We start from the raw sequence: 23,435 nt of genomic DNA, 5'->3' as shown, positions 1-23,435 counted from the left end.
ATGTGAGATGGGGTCCTGTTAGCAGGACTCCCTCTCGCTTTGCCAGGAGAGTTTTTTTCCTTCCTATTTTTCCTTTTCAACCAATAAATTCCGCTCCTCACCCTTCAATGCATCCGCGAACCTAATCTTTCCTGGTCGTGTGACAAGAACTTGGTTTTAGCTTATCTAAGAAGCAAAATTCTGCAACATAGTCATTGCTGAGTGTACAATCTGCCAGAAACAGAGACCAACACTGAGCCTCTTATATGACACCTGCCTGCAGAATTAACAGCCAGCTACCAGATGGCAGGTGATTACACTGGACCACTTCCACTATGGAAGGGACAGGGCTGTGTTCTTCCTCAAACAGACGCTTACTTTGATTAAGGATCTTCCTTCCCACCCACAGTACTTTGAGAAAAGCAACATTTGTGCACTTAGAAAAATGCCTTATTTACCATCATGGTATTCCACACAGCATCACCTCGAAAAAAGTCACTCACTTCACAGAATATAAAAGGTGCAGTGATGGCCCATGCTCATAGAAATTCACTGTTCTTATTACGTATATCCCCATATTCCCCATCATTTTTTCAAGAGATGGTAGTGTCTTGCCCACTTGGTCTGGGACTCCACATCAGCCTCCCAAAGTGCCTCCCATTATCTTAAAATGACTGGATCAACAGAACAGTGGAATGGCCTTGTGGAACTCAGTTACAGTGTTAGCTAGGTGGCAATACCTTGCAGGTCAGAGAAATTACTTTTAGGAAGCAGTGTTTGCTGTATATCTGCATCCAATATACTTTGCTTTCTCTCCCATAGTTAGGATTCATGGGTCCTAGAATCAAGAAGTAAAACTGGGAGTGTATCTATTCACTATTCACCCCAGTGATCGACTAGCAAAAATGCTTCTTATCCTTCTGACTTTAGGCTCAGCTGAACTAGAAGTCTTAGTTCCAAAGGAATAAATGCTTTCACCAAGCGACACAACAGTGATTCTATTGAGAACAGATAGATACTGCCAGCTGGCCATTTGGGTGTCTTCATCAATTTCCATCTAGAGTCAAAGGAGGGGGTCATCTAGTGGCTGGGGGTGATGAACCTGATGATGAAAGGGGGATTAATTGCACTACACCAGGGGCTAAAAAAGAGTATGTCTGATATGTCTAGAGAGCTGCTTAGACCTCCCATTTTGTTTGTTTGTTTGTTTGTTTTGAGATGAAGTCTCACTGTGTCGCCCAGGCTGGAGTGCAGTGGCGTGATCTCAGCTCACTGCAACCTCCACCTCCCAGGTTCAAGCAATTCTCTTGCCTCAGCCTCCTGAGTAGCTGGGATTACAGCCGCGGGCCACCATGCCTGGCTAATTTTTTGTTTTTTTTTAGTAGAGACGGGGTTTCACTGTGCTGGCCAGGCTGGTCCCAAACTCCTGACCTTGTGATTTGCCCGCCTCAGTCTCCCAAAATGCTGGGATTACAGGCGGGTGCCACTGCGCCCGGCCCCTCCCATGTTTTTTGATTACACTTAATGGAAAATTACAGCAACCCAATCCAGGCAGGATATCGAATGGTCCAGAATGTTCAGTAATGAAGGTTTGAGTCATCCTGCGAGGCCAAGCACCATGACCGGCTGACATACTATCTCAGGGCAAAGAGAATGAGAAATGGGCAGTGAAAGAAGGCAGTTATTAAGTACCAGCTACAGCAATGTGAGCTGCTGCAGAAACCAGGACTGTAATACTAAATATCTTGGTGAGTTATTAACTCATATCCCTCCTCAGGTGGAAGAAGAAACCAACAAACAAGAAAAGTGCAGCTTTTACTAACAGAGATTTATTAAATTTAAACAGCTCCCTTTTTCGTAGCTTCTGGAAGGGAATTCTCTTCACTTCAGGATTATAGGGAGCTTCAGCAATAACCTGTTCCATCCTACAGCATATGTCCTTGTTTCTCCTTGGTCTTTGCACTAACACAATTATTTTTTTCTCATGTGCTTAACTTTTCTGAGATGGCAGTGGGAATCTATTTCTTTAAGCGCCTTCTCGAGTTGCTGAATTAAGACAACTTTTTTAAACCTGAAATTAAAGAGGTATTCCATTCACCAGAGGATACCTACAGGATCTATGAGATGTAAGAGGTAGAGTGGATACAAAATAGAGTTTACCATCTACATGCAAATAGAAAATGCATCCTCACTGAAAGATACAAACTAGAAAAATACAAAGTGAGTCAACTGAGGGCCCACGTACACTCCCAGATTTTGATAAATTTGGAAGGCTCCATGGTATTGGAAGAAAGTGTTAGAATAAGATAGTATCAACCTAAATGCCTGTGGAAATAGCATGAACTATGATTGAGGGCCAGGGATTAGGAGGAACAAACCATGATTTGTGATCTATTCACAAACCATGATTTGTTCCTGCCCCTGTCCCAAATTGGGCGCAAGAGCTTAAAACAATAGCAGAGTTCCTTCTTGCACTCACCTTGCTGCTTCCTTGATGGTAAATTCAACAAATTGTCTCTTGACTTTCATAGATCCTTGTACTTCTTCAAGCAAAATGAAAATTCTTTCATAATCTGAAGATATTTTAAAAATTAGTATTTCTACAATTACGAAAATGAAATATACCTCAATCTTAGTGCATCCACTACCACAGTATACATTTTTCATGGGCTACAATGTTACATAGTGTTTGTGTTTTGAATGCTTAAATCACAACATCTGTATATTACTAAGGAAACTATTGTGAACACTAACAAAGGAAAACAAAACACTTAAGCAGACATATTAGCAATTTTCAGTGAAATTAAAGCCATGCTAAATTATATACAGATCCAATTCAGCCAAACAAGGAGCTCAAGAGGCAGCTCAATTCTGTTCTAAATCATAGAATGAGACACTTCTCATGCTTTCATTGATAGACATTCTTGCAGTACTTACTTTGCCCAAACCTTCGAACTTCTTTCATTAATTGATATTTTATATCATCATTAATTTTCTTTGCCATGGCAGGAGATATTTGTGGTGTATTTGGCACAGTTTCCACTGAAGACATTGCTGTAACTGGTGGGTCACCTGCAGAGACACTGTAGTTTTTGGTGCCTACCATAAATTCATTACTATCAGGTTTGTAAAGCAGCTCATCTTTGCTGAGACTTGTGAAGTCGTAAGAGAAAGAATCCAATGCATTGGGTGGCATATGATGTCCTGTCATATTTATAAGCTCTGGTGAATCAGAATTTGACAGGAAGCCATCAGGAGGGGTTTGACCATTTTCCATCTCCTCCTCCTGGATGTCGTGAATGACAGTAGCATCTGAAATCCAAATGAAAAAGTTGAGCTGTGAGATAAGTGCATTATGTCACCCCCACAGTATATCCCTCTGATGCCCAGTTTCTAGGCAGTTATCTCATGAAGCAAGAGGATACACCAGGTGGCGATCCAAGACCCCTCAAACTAAGTTCAAGTAAGATAATATAACAAAACCACCTTCTTCCCTGCAGGACACTATGCATGCATATGGAAACCAAGTAGGACAGTACAACCAATACGCAAACATACACAGATCCCTGGTACTCCTGGATGAAATACCAGCTCCTGACAGATTAATACAACCTGGTGGAACTGTTGACAAGGAGTTATCAGATGTTTGTTGGCCATTTGTCATCTTCTCCTCATGGACATTGTGAGTGGCGGTGACATCTGGAAACAAAATGAAGAGGTCGACCTGTGAGGTAAGTGAATAATGACAACCCCACAGGGATATCCTGCTGATGCTCAGTTTCTAGGACATTATCCCATAAAGCAGGAGGATATATCAGGTGGCAATCAGAGACCCTGAAATTGAGGCAAGCAAAAGTAATACAGCAAAACCACCTTCTTCCCTTGATGACACTATGCATGCATATGGAAATCAAGTAGGAAAGTACAACTTATAAGAAAACATACACAGATCCCTGGTACTCATGGCTGGAATGTTAGCTCCTGCTATATTACTAAGCTCTGATGGAGGGGTTAACAAGAAGTTATGAGATGCTGGTTGGCCGTTTTTTATCTTCTCTCCACGGACATGGTGAGTGACGGTTGCATTTGGAAACCAAATGAAGAGATTGAGCAGTGAGGTAAGTGCATTATGTCAACCCCATAGGTATATCTCTCAGATGCTCAGTTTCTAGGCAGTTATCAACGAAAGAAGGCAAGGATATGCCAGGTAGACATATGATACCCCTCAAACTGAGGCTAGGAAAGAATATACAACAAAATTACCTTCTACCATTCATGAAAATATGCCTGCTTAGGGAAACCAAGTAGGACAGCACAAATAATAAGCAGACATACACAGATCCCTGGTAATCATGGATGAAATTCCAGCTGCTGCCATATGACGAAGCCATGGAGGAGCAGTTGACAAGATGTTACCAGGTGCTGGTTGGCTATTATTTATCTTCTCTTCACGGATGTTGTGAGTGACTGCAGCATCTAGAAACCAAAAGAAGAGGTTGGGCTGTGAGGTAAGTGCATTATGTCAACCGCACAGGCATATCCCTCTGATGCTCAGTATCTAGGAAATTATCTCATTAAGAAGGAGGATATACCAGGTAGCAATCTGAGAACCTAAAATTGAGGCCTGAAAAGATAATACAACAAAACTACATTCTTCCCTCATGACACTATGCACGCATATGGAAACCAAGTATGACAGTACAACAAGTGAACAAACTTACACTGATCCCTGGTACTCATGGATGAAACACCAGTTGCTGCCATATTAATAAGTGCTGGTGGAACAGTCGAGAAGACATTATTGGATGCTGCTTGGCCATTTTTAATCTTCTCTTCATGGACATTGTGAGTGACAGTAGCAACTGGAACAGAAATAAAGAGGTTAAGTTTTGAGTTAAGTGCATTATGTCAACCCCACAGGTATAGCCTCCTGATGCTCGGCTTCTAGAAAAGTATATCATAAAGCCGGAGAGGATATGCGATCTGAGAACACTCAAATTGAACTCATGAAAGATAATACAACAAAACCACCTTCTCCTATTCATGACACTAGGCATGCATATGAAAACCAAGTAGGAAAGTACAACTGAATAAGCAAACATACACTGATCCCTGGTACTCATGGCTGGAATACCAGCTGCTGTCAAATAAGCAAGTCCTGGTAGAACAGTTGACAAGTCATAACTAGGTTGTGGTTGGTTATTTTCCATCCTCTCTTCATGGACATTTTGAGTGACGGTAGCATCTGGAAACCAAATAAAGAGGTCAAGCTGTGAGGTAAGTGCATTATGTCAACACTACTGGTATATCCCTCTGATGTTCAGTTTCTAGGAAATTGTTCCACAACACAGGAGGCTATATCAGGTGGTGATCTGAGACCCCTCAAATTTAGTCCAGAAACGATAATGCAAAAAAACCACCTTCTTCCCTGCATGACACTGCATGTGTATGGAAGTCAAGTAGGATAGTACAACTATTAAACAAACATACACTGATCCCGGGTACTCAGGGGTGGAATACCAGCCCCTGTGAAATTCGTAAGCCCTGCTGTAACAGTTGACAATAATGTATCAGGTGCTTTTTGCTAATTTTTAATCTTTTCTTCACAGTCGTTGTGAGTGATGGTAAAATCTGGAAACCACATGAAGAGGTTGATCTGTGAGGTAAGTGCATTATGTCAGCCCTACAGATATATCCCGCTGATGCCCAGTTTCTAGGAAATTATCTAAGAAAGCAGGGGAGGATATGCCATGTGGACAACTGAGATCCCTCAAATTGAGGTTAGGAAAGAATATACTACAAAACCACATCTACCCTTCATGAAAATATGCATGCATATGTAAACCAAGTATGACAGTACAACTAATTAATAGACATACACAGATCCTTGGTACTCATGGATGGAATACCACCTGCAGCCATATGACCAAGCCGTGGTGCAACATTTGATATGACCTTATCAGTTTGGGGTTTGCCACTTTCCATCTTCTCTTCACGAACACTGTGAGTAATGGTAGCATCTGGAAACCAAAGGGAGAGGTCAAGCTGTGAGGTACGTGCATTATGTCAACCCCCCCGATATATCCCACTGATGATGAGTTTTTAGAAAATTATCCCATAAAGCAGGATAATACATCATATGATGATCTGAGGCCCCTCAAATTGAGGCCAGGAAAGATAATTCACAAAACAACCTTCTTCCTTTCATGACACTATGCATGCATATGGAAATCAAGGAGGATGGTGTAACTAAAAAACACACATACACAGATCCCTGGAACTCATTGCTGGAATACTAGGTCCTGCCATATTAATAAGCCCAGATAGAACATTTGACAAGATGTTATCCTGTTTTCGTTGGCCATTTTCCATCCTTGCTTCATGGACATGGTGATTGACAGTAGCATCTAGAAACCAAATAAACAGGTCGAGCTGTGAGTTAAGTGAATTATGCCAAGCACACGTGTATATATCCCTCTGATGCTCAATTTCTAGGAATTTGTCACATAAAGCAGGAGGATATACCAGGCAGCGATCTGAGACCCCACAAATTCAGCTCACGAAAGACAATACAATAAAACCACATTCTTCCATTTATGATACTGCATTCATATGGAAACCAAGTAGGATAGTACAACTAGCAAACAAACATACACTGATCCCTGGTACTCATGGGTGGAATACCAGCTCCTGCCAAGTTAATAAGCCCTGGTGTAACAGCTGACAAGACGTTATCAGGGGCTGGTTGGCTGTTATCTTTCTTCTCTTCACGCAGATTGTGAATGATGGTAGCATCTGGAAACCAAATGTAGTTGATGAGCTGTGAGGTAAGTGCAGTATGTCAATCCCACAGGAATACCCCCTCTGATGCTCACTGTCTAGGAATTTATCTCCTAAGGAGCTAAGATATACCAGGGAGCAATCGAAAACCCTAAAATTGAGGCCAGAAAACATAATACAACAATACCGTCTTCTTCCCTTGATGACAATATGCATGCATATGGAAACCAACTAGGACACCACAACTAGTAAACAAACTTACGCTGATCCCTGGTACTCATGGCTGGCATATCAGCTGTTGCCAAATAAGTAAGCCCTGGTAGAACAGTTGACAAGGCGTTACTAGGTAGTGGTTGGTTATTTACCACTCTCTCTTCACAGACATTGTGAGTGACGGTAGCATCTGGAAACCAAATGAAAAGCTTGAGCTCTGACCTAAGTGTATTATGTCAGCCCTACAGGTATATCCCTCTGATGCTCAGGGTCTAGGAAATTAACTCATAAAGCAGGAGGATACAGCAGGTGATGATCTGAGACACCTCAAATTGAGCTCAAGATAGATGATACAACAAAACCTCCATCTCCCCTTCATGACAATATGCACGTATATGGAAACCAAGCAGGATAATCCAATTAACAAGCAAACATACACAGGCCATTAGTGCTGATGGCTGGAGTACCAGCTCCTGCCACATTAATAAGCCCTGTTGAAGCAGTTGACAAGATGTTATCAGGTTGGGGTTGGCCCTTTTCCATCTTCTCCTCAGGGACATTGTAAGTGATGATAGCATCTGGAAACCAAATGAAGAGGCTGAGCTGTTAGGTAAGTGTATTATGGTAACCCCACAGGTATATCCCTCTGATGCTCAGTTTCTAGGAAATTATCTCATAAACAGGAGGCTATACCAGGTTGCCATACGAGACCCCTGAAATTGAGGCCAGGAAAGACAATACAACAAAACCACCTTGTATGCTTTTTGACACTATGCATGCATATGGAAACCAAGTAGGACAGTAATACAAATAAACAAACTTACATGGATCCCTGGTACTCATGGGTGAAATACCAGTGTCTGTCATATTAATACGCCGTGGTCGAAGAGTCAACAACACGTTATCAGGTGCTGGTTGGACATTTTCCATCTTCTGTTCACAGACATTGTGAGTGACTGTAGCATCTGGAAACCAACGGAAGAGGTTGAGCTGTGAGGTAAGTGCATTATGCCAACTCACAAGTATATCCCTCTGGTGATCAGTTTCTATGAAATTATTTCATAAAGCAGTAGGATATATCAGGTGGTGATGTGAGACCCCTCAGATTTAGGCCAGAAACAATAACACAACAAAACCACCTTAGTCCCTTCATGGCACTATGTATGCATATGAAAACCAAGTAGGACAGTACAATTTATAAGTAGACATACAGAGATCTCTGGCACTCATGGCTGGAATAGGAGTTGCTGCCATACTAGTAAGCCCTATGGGACCAGTTGACAAGACGTTATCAGGTTGAGGTTGGCCATTTTCCATTCTCTCTTCACGGATATTGTGAGTGACGGTAGAATCTGGAAACCAAATGAAGAGTTCAAGCTGTGAGGTAAGTGCATTATGTCAGTGCCACAGGTATATCCCTCTGATGCTCAGTTTCTAGGAATTGTTCCATAACACAGGAGGCTATATCAGGTGGTGATCTGAGACCCCTCAAATTTAGTCCAGAAACGATAATGCAAAAAAACCACCTTCTTCCCTGCATGACACTGCATGTGTATGGAAGTCAAGTAGGACAGTACAACTATTAAACAAACATACACTGATTCCGGGTACTCAGGGGTGGAATACCAGCCCCTGTGAAACTCATAAGCCCTGCTGTAACAGTTGACAATAATGTATCAGGTGCTTTTTGCTAATTTTTAATCTTTTCTTCACAGTCGTTGTGAGTGATGGTAAAATCTGGAAACCACATGAAGAGGTTGATCTGTGAGGTAAGTGCATTATGTCAGCCCTACAGATATATCCCGCTGATGCCCAGTTTCTAGGAAATTATCTAAGAAAGCAGGGGAGGATATGCCATGTGGACAACTGAGATCCCTCAAATTGAGGTTAGGAAAGAATATACTACAAAACCACATCTACCCTTCATGAAAATATGCATGCATATGTAAACCAAGTATGACAGTACAACTAATTAATAGACATACACAGATCCTTGGTACTCATGGATGGAATACCACCTGCAGCCATATGACCAAGCCGTGGTGCAACATTTGATATGACCTTATCAGTTTGGGGTTTGCCACTTTCCATCTTCTCTTCACGAACACTGTGAGTAATGGTAGCATCTGGAAACCAAAGGGAGAGGTCAAGCTGTGAGGTACGTGCATTATGTCAACCCCCCCGATATATCCCACTGATGATGAGTTTTTAGAAAATTATCCCATAAAGCAGGATAATACATCATATGATGATCTGAGGCCCCTCAAATTGAGGCCAGGAAAGATAATTCACAAAACAACCTTCTTCCTTTCATGACACTATGCATGCATATGGAAATCAAGGAGGATGGTGTAACTAAAAAACACACATACACAGATCCCTGGAACTCATTGCTGGAATACTAGGTCCTGCCATATTAATAAGCCCAGATAGAACATTTGACAAGACGTTATCCTGTTTTCGTTGGCCATTTTCCATCCTTGCTTCATGGACATGGTGATTGACAGTAGCATCTAGAAACCAAATAAACAGGTCGAGCTGTGAGTTAAGTGAATTATGCCAAGCACACGTGTATATATCCCTCTGATGCTCAATTTCTAGGAATTTATCACATAAAGCAGGAGGATATACCAGGTAGCGATCTGAGACCCCACAAATTCAGCTCACGAAAGACAGTACAATAAAACCACATTCTTCCATTTATGATACTGCATTCATATGGAAACCAAGTAGGATAGTACAACTAGTAAACAAACATACACTGATCCCTGGTACTCATGGGTGGAATACCAGCTCCTGCCAAGTTAATAAGCCCTGGTGTAACAGCTGACAAGACGTTATCAGGGGCTGGTTGGCTGTTATCTTTCTTCTCTTCACGCAGATTGTGAATGATGGTAGCATCTGGAAACCAAATGTAGTTGATGAGCTGTGAGGTAAGTGCAGTATGTCAATCCCACAGGAATACCCCCTCTGATGCTCACTATCTAGGAATTTATCTCCTAAGGAACTAAGATATACCAGGGAGCAATCGAAAACCCTAAAATTGAGGCCAGAAAACATAATACAACAATACCGTCTTCTTCCCTTGATGACAATATGCATGCATATGGAAACCAACTAGGACACCACAACTAGTAAACAAACTTACGCTGATCCCTGGTACTCATGGCTGGCATATCAGCTGTTGCCAAATAAGTAAGCCCTGGTAGAACAGTTGACAAGGCGTTACTAGGTAGTGGTTGGTTATTTACCACTCTCTCTTCACAGACATTGTGAGTGACGGTAGCATCTGGAAACCAAATGAAAAGCTTGAGCTCTGACCTAAGTGTATTATGTCAGCCCTACAGGTATATCCCTCTGATGCTCAGGGTCTAGGAAATTAACTCATAAAGCAGGAGGATACAGCAGGTGATGATCTGAGACACCTCAAATTGAGCTCAAGATAGATGATACAACAAAACCTCCATCTCCCCTTCATGACAATATGCACGTATATGGAAACCAAGCAGGATAATCCAATCAACAAGCAAACATACACAGGCCATTGGTGCTGATGGCTGGAGTACCAGCTCCTGCCACATTAATAAGCCCTGTTGAAGCAGTTGACAAGATGTTATCAGGTTGGGGTTGGCCCTTTTCCATCTTCTCCTCAGGGACATTGTAAGTGATGATAGCATCTGGAAACCAAATGAAGAGGCTGAGCTGTTAGGTAAGTGTATTATGGTAACCCCACAGGTATATCCCTCTGATGCTCAGTTTCTAGGAAATTATCTCATAAACAGGAGGCTATACCAGGTTGCCATATGAGACCCCTGAAATTGAGGCCAGGAAAGACAATACAACAAAACCACCTTGTATGCTTTTTGACACTATGCATGCATATGGAAACCAAGTAGGACGGTAACACAAATAAACAAACTTACATGGATCCCTGGTACTCATGGGTGAAATACCAGTGTCTGTCATATTAATACGCCGTGGTCGAAGAGTCAACAACACGTTATCAGGTGCTGGTTGGACATTTTCCATCTTCTGTTCACAGACATTGTGAGTGACTGTAGCATCTGGAAACCAACGGAAGAGGTTGAGCTGTGAGGTAAGTGCATTATGCCAACTCACAAGTATATCCCGCTGGTGATCAGTTTCTATGAAATTATTTCATAAAGCAGTAGGATATATCAGGTGGTGATGTGAGACCCCTCAGATTTAGGCCAGAAACAATAACACAACAAAACCACCTTAGTCCCTTCATGGCACTATGTATGCATATGAAAACCAAGTAGGACAGTACAATTTATAAGTGGACATACAGAGATCTCTGGCACTCATGGCTGGAATAGGAGTTGCTGCCATACTAGTAAGCCCTATGGGACCAGTTGACAAGACGTTATCAGGTTGAGGTTGGCCATTTTCCATTCTCTCTTCACGGATATTGTGAGTGACGGTAGAATCTGGAAACCAAATGAAGAGTTCAAGCTGTGAGGTAAGTGCATTATGTCAGTGCCACAGGTATATCCCTCTGATGCTCAGTTTCTAGGAAATTGTTCCATAACACAGGAGGCTATATCAGGTGGTGATCTGAGACCCCTCAAATTTAGTCCAGAAACGATAATGCAAAAAAACCACCTTCTTCCCTGCATGACACTGCATGTGTATGGAAGTCAAGTAAGACAGTACAACTATTAAACAAACATACACTGATCCCGGGTACTCAGGGGTGGAATACCAGCCCCTGTGAAATTCGTAAGCCCTGCTGTAACAGTTGACAATAATGTATCAGGTGCTTTTTGCTAATTTTTAATCTTTTCTTCACAGTCGTTGTGAGTGATGGTAAAATCTGGAAACCACATGAAGAGGTTGATCTGTGAGGTAAGTGCATTATGTCAGCCCTACAGATATATCCCGCTGATGCCCAGTTTCTAGGAAATTATCTAAGAAAGCAGGGGAGGATATGCCATGTGGACAACTGAGATCCCTCAAATTGAGGTTAGGAAAGAATATACTACAAAACCACATCTACCCTTCATGAAAATATGCATGCATATGTAAACCAAGTATGACAGTACAACTAATTAATAGACATACACAGATCCTTGGTACTCATGGATGGAATACCACCTGCAGCCATATGACCAAGCCGTGGTGCAACATTTGATATGACCTTATCAGTTTGGGGTTTGCCACTTTCCATCTTCTCTTCACGAACACTGTGAGTAATGGTAGCATCTGGAAACCAAAGGGAGAGGTCAAGCTGTGAGGTACGTGCATTATGTCAACCCCCCCGATATATCCCACTGATGATGAGTTTTTAGAAAATTATCCCATAAAGCAGGATAATACATCATATGATGATCTGAGGCCCCTCAAATTGAGGCCAGGAAAGATAATTCACAAAACAACCTTCTTCCTTTCATGACACTATGCATGCATATGGAAATCAAGGAGGATGGTGTAACTAAAAAACACACATACACAGATCCCTGGAACTCATTGCTGGAATACTAGGTCCTGCCATATTAATAAGCCCAGATAGAACATTTGACAAGACGTTATCCTGTTTTCGTTGGCCATTTTCCATCCTTGCTTCATGGACATGGTGATTGACAGTAGCATCTAGAAACCAAATAAACAGGTCGAGCTGTGAGTTAAGTGAATTATGCCAAGCACACGTGTATATATCCCTCTGATGCTCAATTTCTAGGAATTTATCACATAAAGCAGGAGGATATACCAGGTAGCGATCTGAGACCCCACAAATTCAGCTCACGAAAGACAGTACAATAAAACCACATTCTTCCATTTATGATACTGCATTCATATGGAAACCAAGTAGGATAGTACAACTAGTAAACAAACATACACTGATCCCTGGTACTCATGGGTGGAATACCAGCTCCTGCCAAGTTAATAAGCCCTGGTGTAACAGCTGACAAGACGTTATCAGGGGCTGGTTGGCTGTTATCTTTCTTCTCTTCACGCAGATTGTGAATGATGGTAGCATCTGGAAACCAAATGTAGTTGATGAGCTGTGAGGTAAGTGCAGTATGTCAATCCCACAGGAATACCCCCTCTGATGCTCACTATCTAGGAATTTATCTCCTAAGGAACTAAGATATACCAGGGAGCAATCGAAAACCCTAAAATTGAGGCCAGAAAACATAATACAACAATACCGTCTTCTTCCCTTGATGACAATATGCATGCATATGGAAACCAACTAGGACACCACAACTAGTAAACAAACTTACGCTGATCCCTGGTACTCATGGCTGGCATATCAGCTGTTGCCAAATAAGTAAGCCCTGGTAGAACAGTTGACAAGGCGTTACTAGGTAGTGGTTGGTTATTTACCACTCTCTCTTCACAGACATTGTGAGTGACGGTAGCATCTGGAAACCAAATGAAAAGCTTGAGCTCTGACCTAAGTGTATTATGTCAGCCCTACAGGTATATCCCTCTGATGCTCAGGGTCTAGGAAATTAACTCATAAAGCAGGAGGATACAGCAGGTGATGATCTGAGACACCTCAAATTGAGCTCAAGATAGATGATACAACAAAACCTCCATCTCCCCTTCATGACAATATGCACGTATATGGAAACCAAGCAGGATAATCCAATTAACAAGCAAACATACACAGGCCATTAGTGCTGACGGCTGGAGTACCAGCTCCTGCCACATTAATAAGCCCTGTTGAAGCAGTTGACAAGATGTTATCAGGTTGGGGTTGGCCCTTTTCCATCTTCTCCTCAGGGACATTGTAAGTGATGATAGCATCTGGAAACCAAATGAAGAGGCTGAGCTGTTAGGTAAGTGTATTATGGTAACCCCACAGGTATATCCCTCTGATGCTCAGTTTCTAGGAAATTATCTCATAAACAGGAGGCTATACCAGGTTGCCATACGAGACCCCTGAAATTGAGGCCAGGAAAGACAATACAACAAAACCACCTTGTATGCTTTTTGACACTATGCATGCATATGGAAACCAAGTAGGACAGTAATACAAATAAACAAACTTACATGGATCCCTGGTACTCATGGGTGAAATACCAGTGTCTGTCATATTAATACGCCGTGGTCGAAGAGTCAACAACACGTTATCAGGTGCTGGTTGGACATTTTCCATCTTCTGTTCACAGACATTGTGAGTGACTGTAGCATCTGGAAACCAAAGGAAGAAGTTGAGCTGTGAGGTAAGTGCATTATGCCAACTCACGAGTATATCCCTCTGGTGCTCAGTTTCTATGAAATTATTTCATAAAGCAGTAGGATATATCAGGTGGTGATGTGAGACCCCTCAGATTTAGGCCAGAAACAATAACACAACAAAACCACCTTAGTCCCTTCATGGCACTATGTATGCATATGAAAACCAAGTAGGACAGTACAATTTATAAGTGGACATACAGAGATCTCTGGCACTCGTGGCTGGAATAGGAGTTGCTGCCATACTAATAAGCCCTGTGGGACCAGTTGACAAGACGTTATCAGGTTGAGGTTGGCCATTTTCCATTCTCTCTTCACGGATATTGTGAGTGACGGTAGAATCTGGAAACCAAATGAAGAGTTCAAGCTGTGAGGTAAGTGCATTATGTCAGTGCCACAGGTATATCCCTCTGATGCTCAGTTTCTAGGAAATTGTTCCATAACACAGGAGGCTATATCAGGTGGTGATCTGAGACCCCTCAAATTTAGTCCAGAAACGATAATGCAAAAAAACCACCTTCTTCCCTGCATGACACTGCATGTGTATGGAAGTCAAGTAGGACAGTACAACTATTAAACAAACATACACTGATTCCGGGTACTCAGGGGTGGAATACCAGCCCCTGTGAAACTCATAAGCCCTGCTGTAACAGTTGACAATAATGTATCATGTGCTTTTTGCTAATTTTTAATCTTTTCTTCACAGTCGTTGTGAGTGATGGTAAAATCTGGAAACCACATGAAGAGGTTGATCTGTGAGGTAAGTGCATTATGTCAGCCCTACAGATATATCCCGCTGATGCCCAGTTTCTAGGAAATTATCTAAGAAAGCAGGGGAGGATATGCCATGTGGACAACTGAGATCCCTCAAATTGAGGTTAGGAAAGAATATACTACAAAACCACATCTACCCTTCATGAAAATATGCATGCATATGTAAACCAAGTATGACAGTACAACTAATTAATAGACATACACAGATCCTTGGTACTCATGGATGGAATACCACCTGCAGCCATATGACCAAGCCGTGGTGCAACATTTGATATGACCTTATCAGTTTGGGGTTTGCCACTTTCCATCTTCTCTTCACGAACACTGTGAGTAATGGTAGCATCTGGAAACCAAAGGGAGAGGTCAAGCTGTGAGGTACGTGCATTATGTCAACCCCCCCGATATATCCCACTGATGATGAGTTTTTAGAAAATTATCCCATAAAGCAGGATAATACATCATATGATGATCTGAGGCCCCTCAAATTGAGGCCAGGAAAAATAATTCACAAAACAACCTTCTTCCTTTCATGACACTATGCATGCATATGGAAATCAAGGAGGATGGTGTAACTAAAAAACACACATACACAGATCCCTGGAACTCATTGCTGGAATACTAGGTCCTGCCATATTAATAAGCCCAGATAGAACATTTGACAAGATGTTATCCTGTTTTCGTTGGCCATTTTCCATCCTTGCTTCATGGACATGGTGATTGACAGTAGCATCTAGAAACCAAATAAACAGGTCGAGCTGTGAGTTAAGTGAATTATGCCAAGCACACATGTATATATCCCTCTGATGCTCAGTTTCTAGGAATTTGTCACATAAAGCAGGAGGATATACCAGGCAGCGATCTGAGACCCCACAAATTCAGCTCACGAAAGACAATACAATAAAATCACATTCTTCCATTTATGATACTGCATTCATATGGAAACCAAGTAGGATAGTACAACTAGTAAACAAACATACACTGATCCCTGGTACTCATGGGTGGAATACCAGCTCCTGCCAAGTTAATAAGCCCTGGTGTAACAGCTGACAAGACGTTATCAGGGGCTGGTTGGCTGTTATCTTTCTTCTCTTCACGCAGATTGTGAATGATGGTAGCATCTGGAAACCAAATGTAGTTGATGAGCTGTGAGGTAAGTGCAGTATGTCAATCCCACAGGAATACCCCCTCTGATGCTCACTATCTAGGAATTTATCTCCTAAGGAACTAAGATATACCAGGGAGCAATCGAAAACCCTAAAATTGAGGCCAGAAAACATAATACAACAATACCGTCTTCTTCCCTTGATGACAATATGCATGCATATGGAAACCAACTAGGACACCACAACTAGTAAACAAACTTACGCTGATCCCTGGTACTCATGGCTGGCATATCAGCTGTTGCCAAATAAGTAAGCCCTGGTAGAACAGTTGACAAGGCGTTACTAGGTAGTGGTTGGTTATTTACCACTCTCTCTTCACAGACATTGTGAGTGACGGTAGCATCTGGAAACCAAATGAAAAGCTTGAGCTCTGACCTAAGTGTATTATGTCAGCCCTACAGGTATATCCCTCTGATGCTCAGGGTCTAGGAAATTAACTCATAAAGCAGGAGGATACAGCAGGTGATGATCTGAGACACCTCAAATTGACTTCATGAAAGAGAATCCAATAAAACAACCTCGTTCCCTTTATGACACTGTGCATTCATATAGAAACCAACTAGGACACTACAATTAGTAAACAAACATACACTGATCCCTGGTACTCATGCCCGGAATGCCAGCTGCTGTCAAATAAATAACCACTGGTTGAACAGTTGACAATATGTTATTAGGTTGTGGTTGGTCATTTTCCATCTTCTCTTCACAGACATTGTGAGTGACGGTGGAATCTGGAAACCAAATGAAGAGGTTGAGCTGTGAGGATGTGCATTATGTCAGCCCCACAGGTATATCCCTATGATGCTCAGCTTCTAAGAAATTATTGCATAAAGCAGGAGGACATGACAGGCGGCGATCTGAGACCCCTCAAATTGAGCTCAAGATAGATGATACAACAAAACCTCCATCTCCCCTTCATGACAATATTCACGTATATGGAAACCAAGCAGAATAATCCAATTAACAAGCAAACATACACAGGCCATTGGTGCTGATGGCTGGAGTACCAGCTCCTGCCACATTAATAAGCCCTGTTGAAGCAGTTGACAAGATGTTATCAGGTTGGGGTTGGCCCTTTTCCATCTTCTCCTCAGGGACATTGTAAGTGATGATAGCATCTGGAAACCAAATGAAGAGGCTGAGCTGTTAGGTAAGTGTATTATGGTAACCCCACAGGTATATCCCTCTGATGCTCAGTTTCTAGGAAATTATCTCATAAACAGGAGGCTATACCAGGTTGCCATACGAGACCCCTGAAACTGAGGCCAGGAAAAACAATACAACAAAACCACCTTGTATGCTTTTTGACACTATGCATGCATATGGAAACCAAGTAGGAGAGCAATACAAATAAACAAACTTACATGGATCCCTGGTACTCATGGGTGAAATACCAGTGTCTGTCATATTAATACGCCATGGTCGAAGAGTCAACAACACGTTATCAGGTGCTGGTTGGACATTTTCCATCTTCTGTTCACAGACATTGTGAGTGACTGTAGCATCTGGAAACCAAAGGAAGAGGTTGAGCTGTGAGGTAAGTGCATTATGCCAACTCACAAGTATATCCCTCTGGTGCTCAGTTTCTATGAAATTATTTCATAAAGCAGTAGGATATATCAGGTGGTGATGTGAGACCCCTCAGATTTAGGCCAGAAGCAATAACACAACAAAAGCACCTTAGTCCCTTCATGGCACTATGTATGCATATGAAAACCAAGTAGGACAGTACAATTTATAAGTGGACATACAGAGATCTCTGGCACTCATGGCTGGAATAGGAGTTGCTGCCATACTAATAAGCCCTGTGGGACCAGTTGACAAGACGTTATCAGGTTGAGGTTGGCCATTTTCCATTCTCTCTTCACGGATATTGTGAGTGACGGTAGAATCTGGAAACCAAATGAAGAGTTCAAGCTGTGAGGTAAGTGCATTATGTCAGTGCCACAGGTATATCCCTCTGATGCTCAGTTTCTAGGAAATTATCCCATAAACCAGGAGGCTATATCAGGTGGTGATTTGAGACCCCTGAATTTTAGGCCAGAAAAGATAATAAAAGAAAACCACCTTCTTCCCTGTATGACACTGCATGCGTACGAAAAACAAGTAGGTCAGTACAACTAGTAAACACACACTGATCCCTGGTACTCAGGGGTGGAATACCAGCCCCTGTGAAATTCATAAGCCCCGCTGTAATAGTAGACAAGAATTTATCTGGTGCCATTTTTTCATTTTTTATCTTCTCTTCACAGATAGTGTGAGCAACAGTTGAATCTGGAAAACAAACAAAGAGTTTGAACTGGGAGGTAAGTCCACTATGTCAGCCGAAGAGGTATATCCCGCTGATGCTCAGTTTCTAGGAAATTATCTAGGAAATCAGGGGAGGATATGCCAGGTGGCCATCTGAGACCCCTCAAATTGAGACTAGGAAGGTATATGCAACAAAAGTGACTTCTACCTTTCATGAAAATATGCATGCTTATGGAAAACAAGTATGACAGTACAACTAATTAGCAGACATACGCAGATCCCTGGTACTCATGGATGGAATACCAGCTGCAGCCATATGAACAAGCCATGGTGGAACAGTTGACAAGACTTTATCAGTTCGAGATTGGCCATTTTCCATCCTCTCTTCACGGATATTGTGAGTGATGGTAGCATCTGGAAACCGAAGGAACAGTTTGAGTTGTGAGGTATGTGCATTATGACAATCTCACCAGTATATCCCACTGATGCTCAGTTTCTAGGAAATTATCCCATAATGCAGGAGAATACATCATATAATGATTTGAGTCCACTCAAGTTGAGGTCAGGAAAGATAATTCAACAAAGCCACCTTCTTCCCTTCATGACATTACGCATACATATGGAAACCAAGGAGGACACTACAACTAATAAACAAACATACACAGATCCCTGGTACTCATCGCTGGAATACCAGCTCCTGTCATATTAATAAGCCCTGATAGAACATTTGACACGACATTATCTCGTTGGGGTTGACCATTTTCCATCCCCTCCTCATGGACACTGTGATTGACAGTAGCATGTGGAAACCAAGTGAAGAGGTTGAGCTGTGAGGTAAGTGCATTATGTCAACCCCACAGGTATATTCCTCTGTGTTCAATTTCTAGGAAATTATCTAAAAAAGCAGGGGAGGATATGCCAGGTTGCCATCTGATACCCCTCAAATTGAGGCTAGGAAAGAATATACAACAAAACCACCTTCTATAATTCATGAAAATATGCCTGCTTATGGAAACCAAGTAGGACAGCACAATTAATAAGCAGACATACACAGATCTCTCATATTCATGGATGAAATTCCTGCTGCTGCCATATTACTAGGCCATGGTGGAGCAGTTGACAAGACGTTATCAGGTGCTGGTTGGCCATTATTTATCCTCTCTTCACGAATGTTGTGAGTGACTGCAGCATCTGGAAACCAAAGTAAGTGGTTGAGCTGTGAGGTAAGTGCATTACGTCAATGGCACAGGCATACCCCACTGATGCTCAGTATTTAGGAAATTATCTCATAAAGAAGGAGGATACATCAGGTAGCAATCTGAGAACCCTAAAATTGAGGCCAGAAAAGATAATACAACAAAATTACCTTCTTCCCTCATGACACTATGCATATATAGTGCATAGTGGAATCCTCGTAGGACAGTATAACAAGTGAGCAAATTTACACTGGTCCCTGGTACTCATGGATGAAATACCAGCTGCTGCCATACTAATAAGCACTGGTGGAACAGTTGCAATGACATTATTGTGTGCGGATTGGCCATTTTTTACCTTCTCTTCATGGACATTGTGAGTGACGCTAGCAGCTGGAAACCAAATGAAGAGGTTGAGCTGCAACATAGGTGTGTTTTGTCCCATCCTCCCCCAGAGGGACAGCTATGTATTAATCAGGTTCTAAAGAACTATTTATTTCATGAAACAGAAGGATTTACCACGTGGAAATCTCAGATCTTGCGACAGAGATCAGGTCAGATAATACAATAAAACTACCTTTTTACCTCTTGGCATAATGAATACATGCAGTAAAGAAGCACGACAGCAGAATAAACATTCACAGGTTTTTGTATTCTTCATTTTGTATCATCTTGCTGCCCTTTAGACAATTCTCATTCGATATTATTTGTATAGTTCACCTATAAATGCCACGCTGTGCACAGCAGGAAGCCAGACTAAGTGAGCCCTCCTTAACCTGCCTCCTTTCTACCCCAAATACTCTGAGACAATAGACGTGGCTATTGGAGTTGAACACTCTAATCTCCACTCCATCATCACACATCTGTATTTTTATATGATTCTACAGATCCTTCCCTTTCATCTAGAAAAAGTGACTTTCTTTTCACTTCAGGTCTGAAGCCTCTTTTATTTATTCATCATCTGTGGCAGGCAGCATGCCAGGACCCGGGGATCAGCAGTAAACAGCCCAGAGAGCAACGTTCCCTGCCCTTGCGGAGCTCACATCCTCATGGGGCAGTCAGACAGTACATGCACAATGAGCAAATGAAACAAGCAGCATTGGGCTGGTGTTGGAAAAGCAGTCCACAGGCCTGTGGGAGACAGCAGCAGAGGGAGCCCCCGGGGCTGCAGCTGGTTTGGCAGAGGCTTCTGAAGAAGTGCCATTGGGCAGGGCTTGGAGAAAGAAGCATAGCCTCCTGTGCAGAGGCAGAGGGAGAGTTCCAGGCTGCAGTGAAGCCAAGGGTAGGGAATGGAGTGGAGATGGACAGGCCACTACAGAGGTGAAGGACAGAGGCAGAGAGAGCCAGGAGGAAATGGATGGGACCCGTGTTAGGAGAGGGTGACAGAAGCCAGGCCGTGCAGAGGCTCGCAGACCAAAGCCGGTTCAGGGTCTGTTCTGAGAGCTTAGGAGAGATGAGGATGGGTTTTCAGGAGGGACATGGCATGATGTGATTTACGTGCTGACATAATTATCTAGCCACAGGGTTAGAGAGTATGCGATAGATGACCGAAGATTAGCAACACAGAGCTAAGAAGGCATTGTACTAGCCTGGAGAGAGATCACGGCAGTGTGCACTGGAGGCATAGAGAGAAATGGTTGGACGCAGAATTTATGCTGGGCATCTACTGCTGGACTTGCTAAGAGATGGGAAATGAGAGAGTAATAAAAGAATCATAAGATAACTCATAAGTGACTTTAAGTATTTTGACTTGAACTACTAAGTAAAAGTACACCAGGAGTGTTCAGGAGGTGTTAGGCAACCAACCATGAGAGCTGAGTGCTGCCAACTCTTCCTGAATCTGGTTCCGTGACCTTACGTTGACAGCTTGAACTAGGCCATGGTGGGATTATCTGCTCTATGGATGGCTGCAAACTGTAAAAACCAGGATTCCTCAATCCCCCATACCTGTGAACAGCTGGTTGTTACACCTTTGTGGATGTTTCACCTAAAGGACAGTATCTTTAATTGAAATGGTGAAAGCTAAAAGTAGAGTATTTTTGGAGAGAGGGAGGTCAGAAATTTGAGCATGTAGAGTCAGTTGAATTTTACATGCCTATTAGACACCCAGTAAAGATACTGCGAGTGTAGTTGTATTTGAGTCTGGATTTCAGGAGCAAGTTGTAGTGTAGAAGTATAATGGTGAGAGTTCTTGCAGTGTGAATCATTTAAAATTCTAAGACAGCATGGCATCGCCTAAAAAGATAGTATATTGAAGAGAAGAGAGTCTAGGATCAAGCTTTGGGGCTCCTAAATATTTAGAGGTGGGAAGGGAGAGGAGAAAAACAGAAAAGAGAAGGAAAATGAGTCTCTAGTAACAGGGTAAGAAATCCAGGTGTCTGGGGACCCAAGAAGCTTTCCGTGCAGGAGGGATTAAACAACTGTGTCGCATGCTGCTGAGACATTAATGCCAAAGTGCAGCAAACACTGGTGACCTTGATGATAGTAGTTTCATTGGAGTACACTAAGAAGCCAGACCGCACTGGGTTAGAGCGGAATGTGAGGACAGGCAGAAAGTGAGGAGACCCATCCTCTTGTTGAGCCCACCATCTCCTCCTGCCTCAGGAACCTGCTTCATTCATCTAACGCTTGCAGCAACTCCAAATTGTTGCACCTAATTAGAACCTTGCCCTTCCACTTGCAAATGTGCTCATATCTGTTCATCCCTCAAGGACATGACTACAAATGTCCTTTGACATGGTTGAGGCCCAAAGATTGGATTGCCCCTCACCTTCCTGTTTGTCTAACCACAGGGACATACTCTTCCTTCTCTTAGATGAAGAGTGTCTCTTGGATTTTCTGGAATGTTTCTTTTTGCTTTGATGCCCCGTTGCAAGCAAATTTACTTCATCACTCCTCATTTGCTGAAAAACATAAGTGAACATATTCCATTAAAGACAAATCCAACCATTGCAAAGTCACAGTCTTTATATGCATACACAGCCATGCATTTATATCACTAATGTAAGTTTTAGTCACAGGTCAAAGATTTCTCATCCCTGAACACACGATGCTCTCAGAAAAGGCAAGCTAATTTTAATCTAGTCTCAGTGAAACAAGGGAAGGTAAAATACAAGGTGTTATCCAAAGTCAAACATGGTACAGTCATGATAAATCAGAATGCTTGGGGAATGAGTGGCTTTCATCATCCAAAGGAATAAACATATGGTTATCTCTCTCATGAAGTACACATCATTTTGTCTCAGCCCTTGTTAGGGGAGAAAAAAAAAAAGAAATACCTTTTTTATCTTTTAGTGCTTTTTTTTTTTTTTAGATGGAGTCTCGCTCTGTCTCCCAGGCTGGATTCCAGTTGCACGATCTCGGCTCACTGCAAGCTCTGCTTCCCCGGGTCACACCATTCTACTGCCTCAGCCTCCCGGGACTACAGGCACCCGCCACCATGCCCGGCTAATATTTTGTATTTTTAGTAGAGACGGGGTTTCACCGTGTTAGCCAGGATGGTCTCGATCTCCTGACCTCCTGATCCTCCTTTCTCGGCCTCCCAAAGTGCTGGGATTACAGGCACGAGCCACCACACCCGGCCTCTTTTAGTGCTTTAAAGTTACTTATTAACAAATACTGATTAATACTTTATTAGATGATACATATAGATAATGAAGGGTAGGATAGATTGAAAAGGTAAATTTTCCCACCTCCAACCTTGTGGAGATTCCAATATGTTGATCTTGGAATCAGATAGGGGTAGGGTGTGCTTTACAATGTTAGTGGTAGATAAAACATGAAAATGAAGGGTATAGTATGTATGTTAACTAAAAGCTGTTTTCATCAAAGGATAACCCAAGAATATGTTCCTGCCTACCTGAGGTACCAAGAA

General features: G+C 42.3%; 1 protein-coding gene across 1 annotated transcript in view; it reads right to left on the bottom strand.

Annotated features, from left to right (window-relative positions):
* Positions 1-1,787: 1,787 nt before the first annotated feature.
* Positions 1,788-23,435, bottom strand: part of SAGE1 (sarcoma antigen 1) — a 31,808-nt gene continuing 10,160 nt past the window's right edge. Inside the window, exons 3-41 of the mRNA XM_063660588.1 lie at positions 22,332-22,464; positions 19,419-19,559; positions 18,642-18,782; positions 17,870-18,010; positions 17,483-17,623; positions 17,096-17,236; positions 16,709-16,849; positions 16,321-16,461; positions 15,933-16,073; positions 15,545-15,685; positions 15,158-15,298; positions 14,383-14,523; positions 13,996-14,136; positions 13,609-13,749; positions 13,221-13,361; positions 12,833-12,973; positions 12,445-12,585; positions 12,058-12,198; positions 11,283-11,423; positions 10,896-11,036; positions 10,509-10,649; positions 10,121-10,261; positions 9,733-9,873; positions 9,345-9,485; positions 8,958-9,098; positions 8,184-8,324; positions 7,797-7,937; positions 7,410-7,550; positions 7,022-7,162; positions 6,634-6,774; positions 6,246-6,386; positions 5,859-5,999; positions 5,084-5,224; positions 4,701-4,841; positions 4,315-4,455; positions 3,538-3,678; positions 2,917-3,291; positions 2,459-2,552; positions 1,788-2,050 (exon numbers count right to left, since the gene is read on the bottom strand). Of these exons, the coding sequence (XP_063516658.1) occupies positions 1,951-2,050; positions 2,459-2,552; positions 2,917-3,291; positions 3,538-3,678; positions 4,315-4,455; positions 4,701-4,841; positions 5,084-5,224; positions 5,859-5,999; positions 6,246-6,386; positions 6,634-6,774; positions 7,022-7,162; positions 7,410-7,550; positions 7,797-7,937; positions 8,184-8,324; positions 8,958-9,098; positions 9,345-9,485; positions 9,733-9,873; positions 10,121-10,261; positions 10,509-10,649; positions 10,896-11,036; positions 11,283-11,423; positions 12,058-12,198; positions 12,445-12,585; positions 12,833-12,973; positions 13,221-13,361; positions 13,609-13,749; positions 13,996-14,136; positions 14,383-14,523; positions 15,158-15,298; positions 15,545-15,685; positions 15,933-16,073; positions 16,321-16,461; positions 16,709-16,849; positions 17,096-17,236; positions 17,483-17,623; positions 17,870-18,010; positions 18,642-18,782; positions 19,419-19,559; positions 22,332-22,464 (5,637 nt within the window). The 3' untranslated portion in view covers positions 1,788-1,950. The remainder of the gene's footprint in view (positions 2,051-2,458; positions 2,553-2,916; positions 3,292-3,537; positions 3,679-4,314; positions 4,456-4,700; positions 4,842-5,083; positions 5,225-5,858; positions 6,000-6,245; positions 6,387-6,633; positions 6,775-7,021; positions 7,163-7,409; positions 7,551-7,796; positions 7,938-8,183; positions 8,325-8,957; positions 9,099-9,344; positions 9,486-9,732; positions 9,874-10,120; positions 10,262-10,508; positions 10,650-10,895; positions 11,037-11,282; positions 11,424-12,057; positions 12,199-12,444; positions 12,586-12,832; positions 12,974-13,220; positions 13,362-13,608; positions 13,750-13,995; positions 14,137-14,382; positions 14,524-15,157; positions 15,299-15,544; positions 15,686-15,932; positions 16,074-16,320; positions 16,462-16,708; positions 16,850-17,095; positions 17,237-17,482; positions 17,624-17,869; positions 18,011-18,641; positions 18,783-19,418; positions 19,560-22,331; positions 22,465-23,435) is intronic.

The sequence above is a fragment of the Pongo pygmaeus genome, chromosome X, assembly GCF_028885625.2.
Source record: "Pongo pygmaeus isolate AG05252 chromosome X, NHGRI_mPonPyg2-v2.0_pri, whole genome shotgun sequence".
Taxonomy (NCBI): domain Eukaryota; kingdom Metazoa; phylum Chordata; class Mammalia; order Primates; family Hominidae; genus Pongo; species Pongo pygmaeus.
Note: the sequence above shows the minus strand (reverse complement) of the source record. Positions and strands in the feature narration are given on the sequence as shown.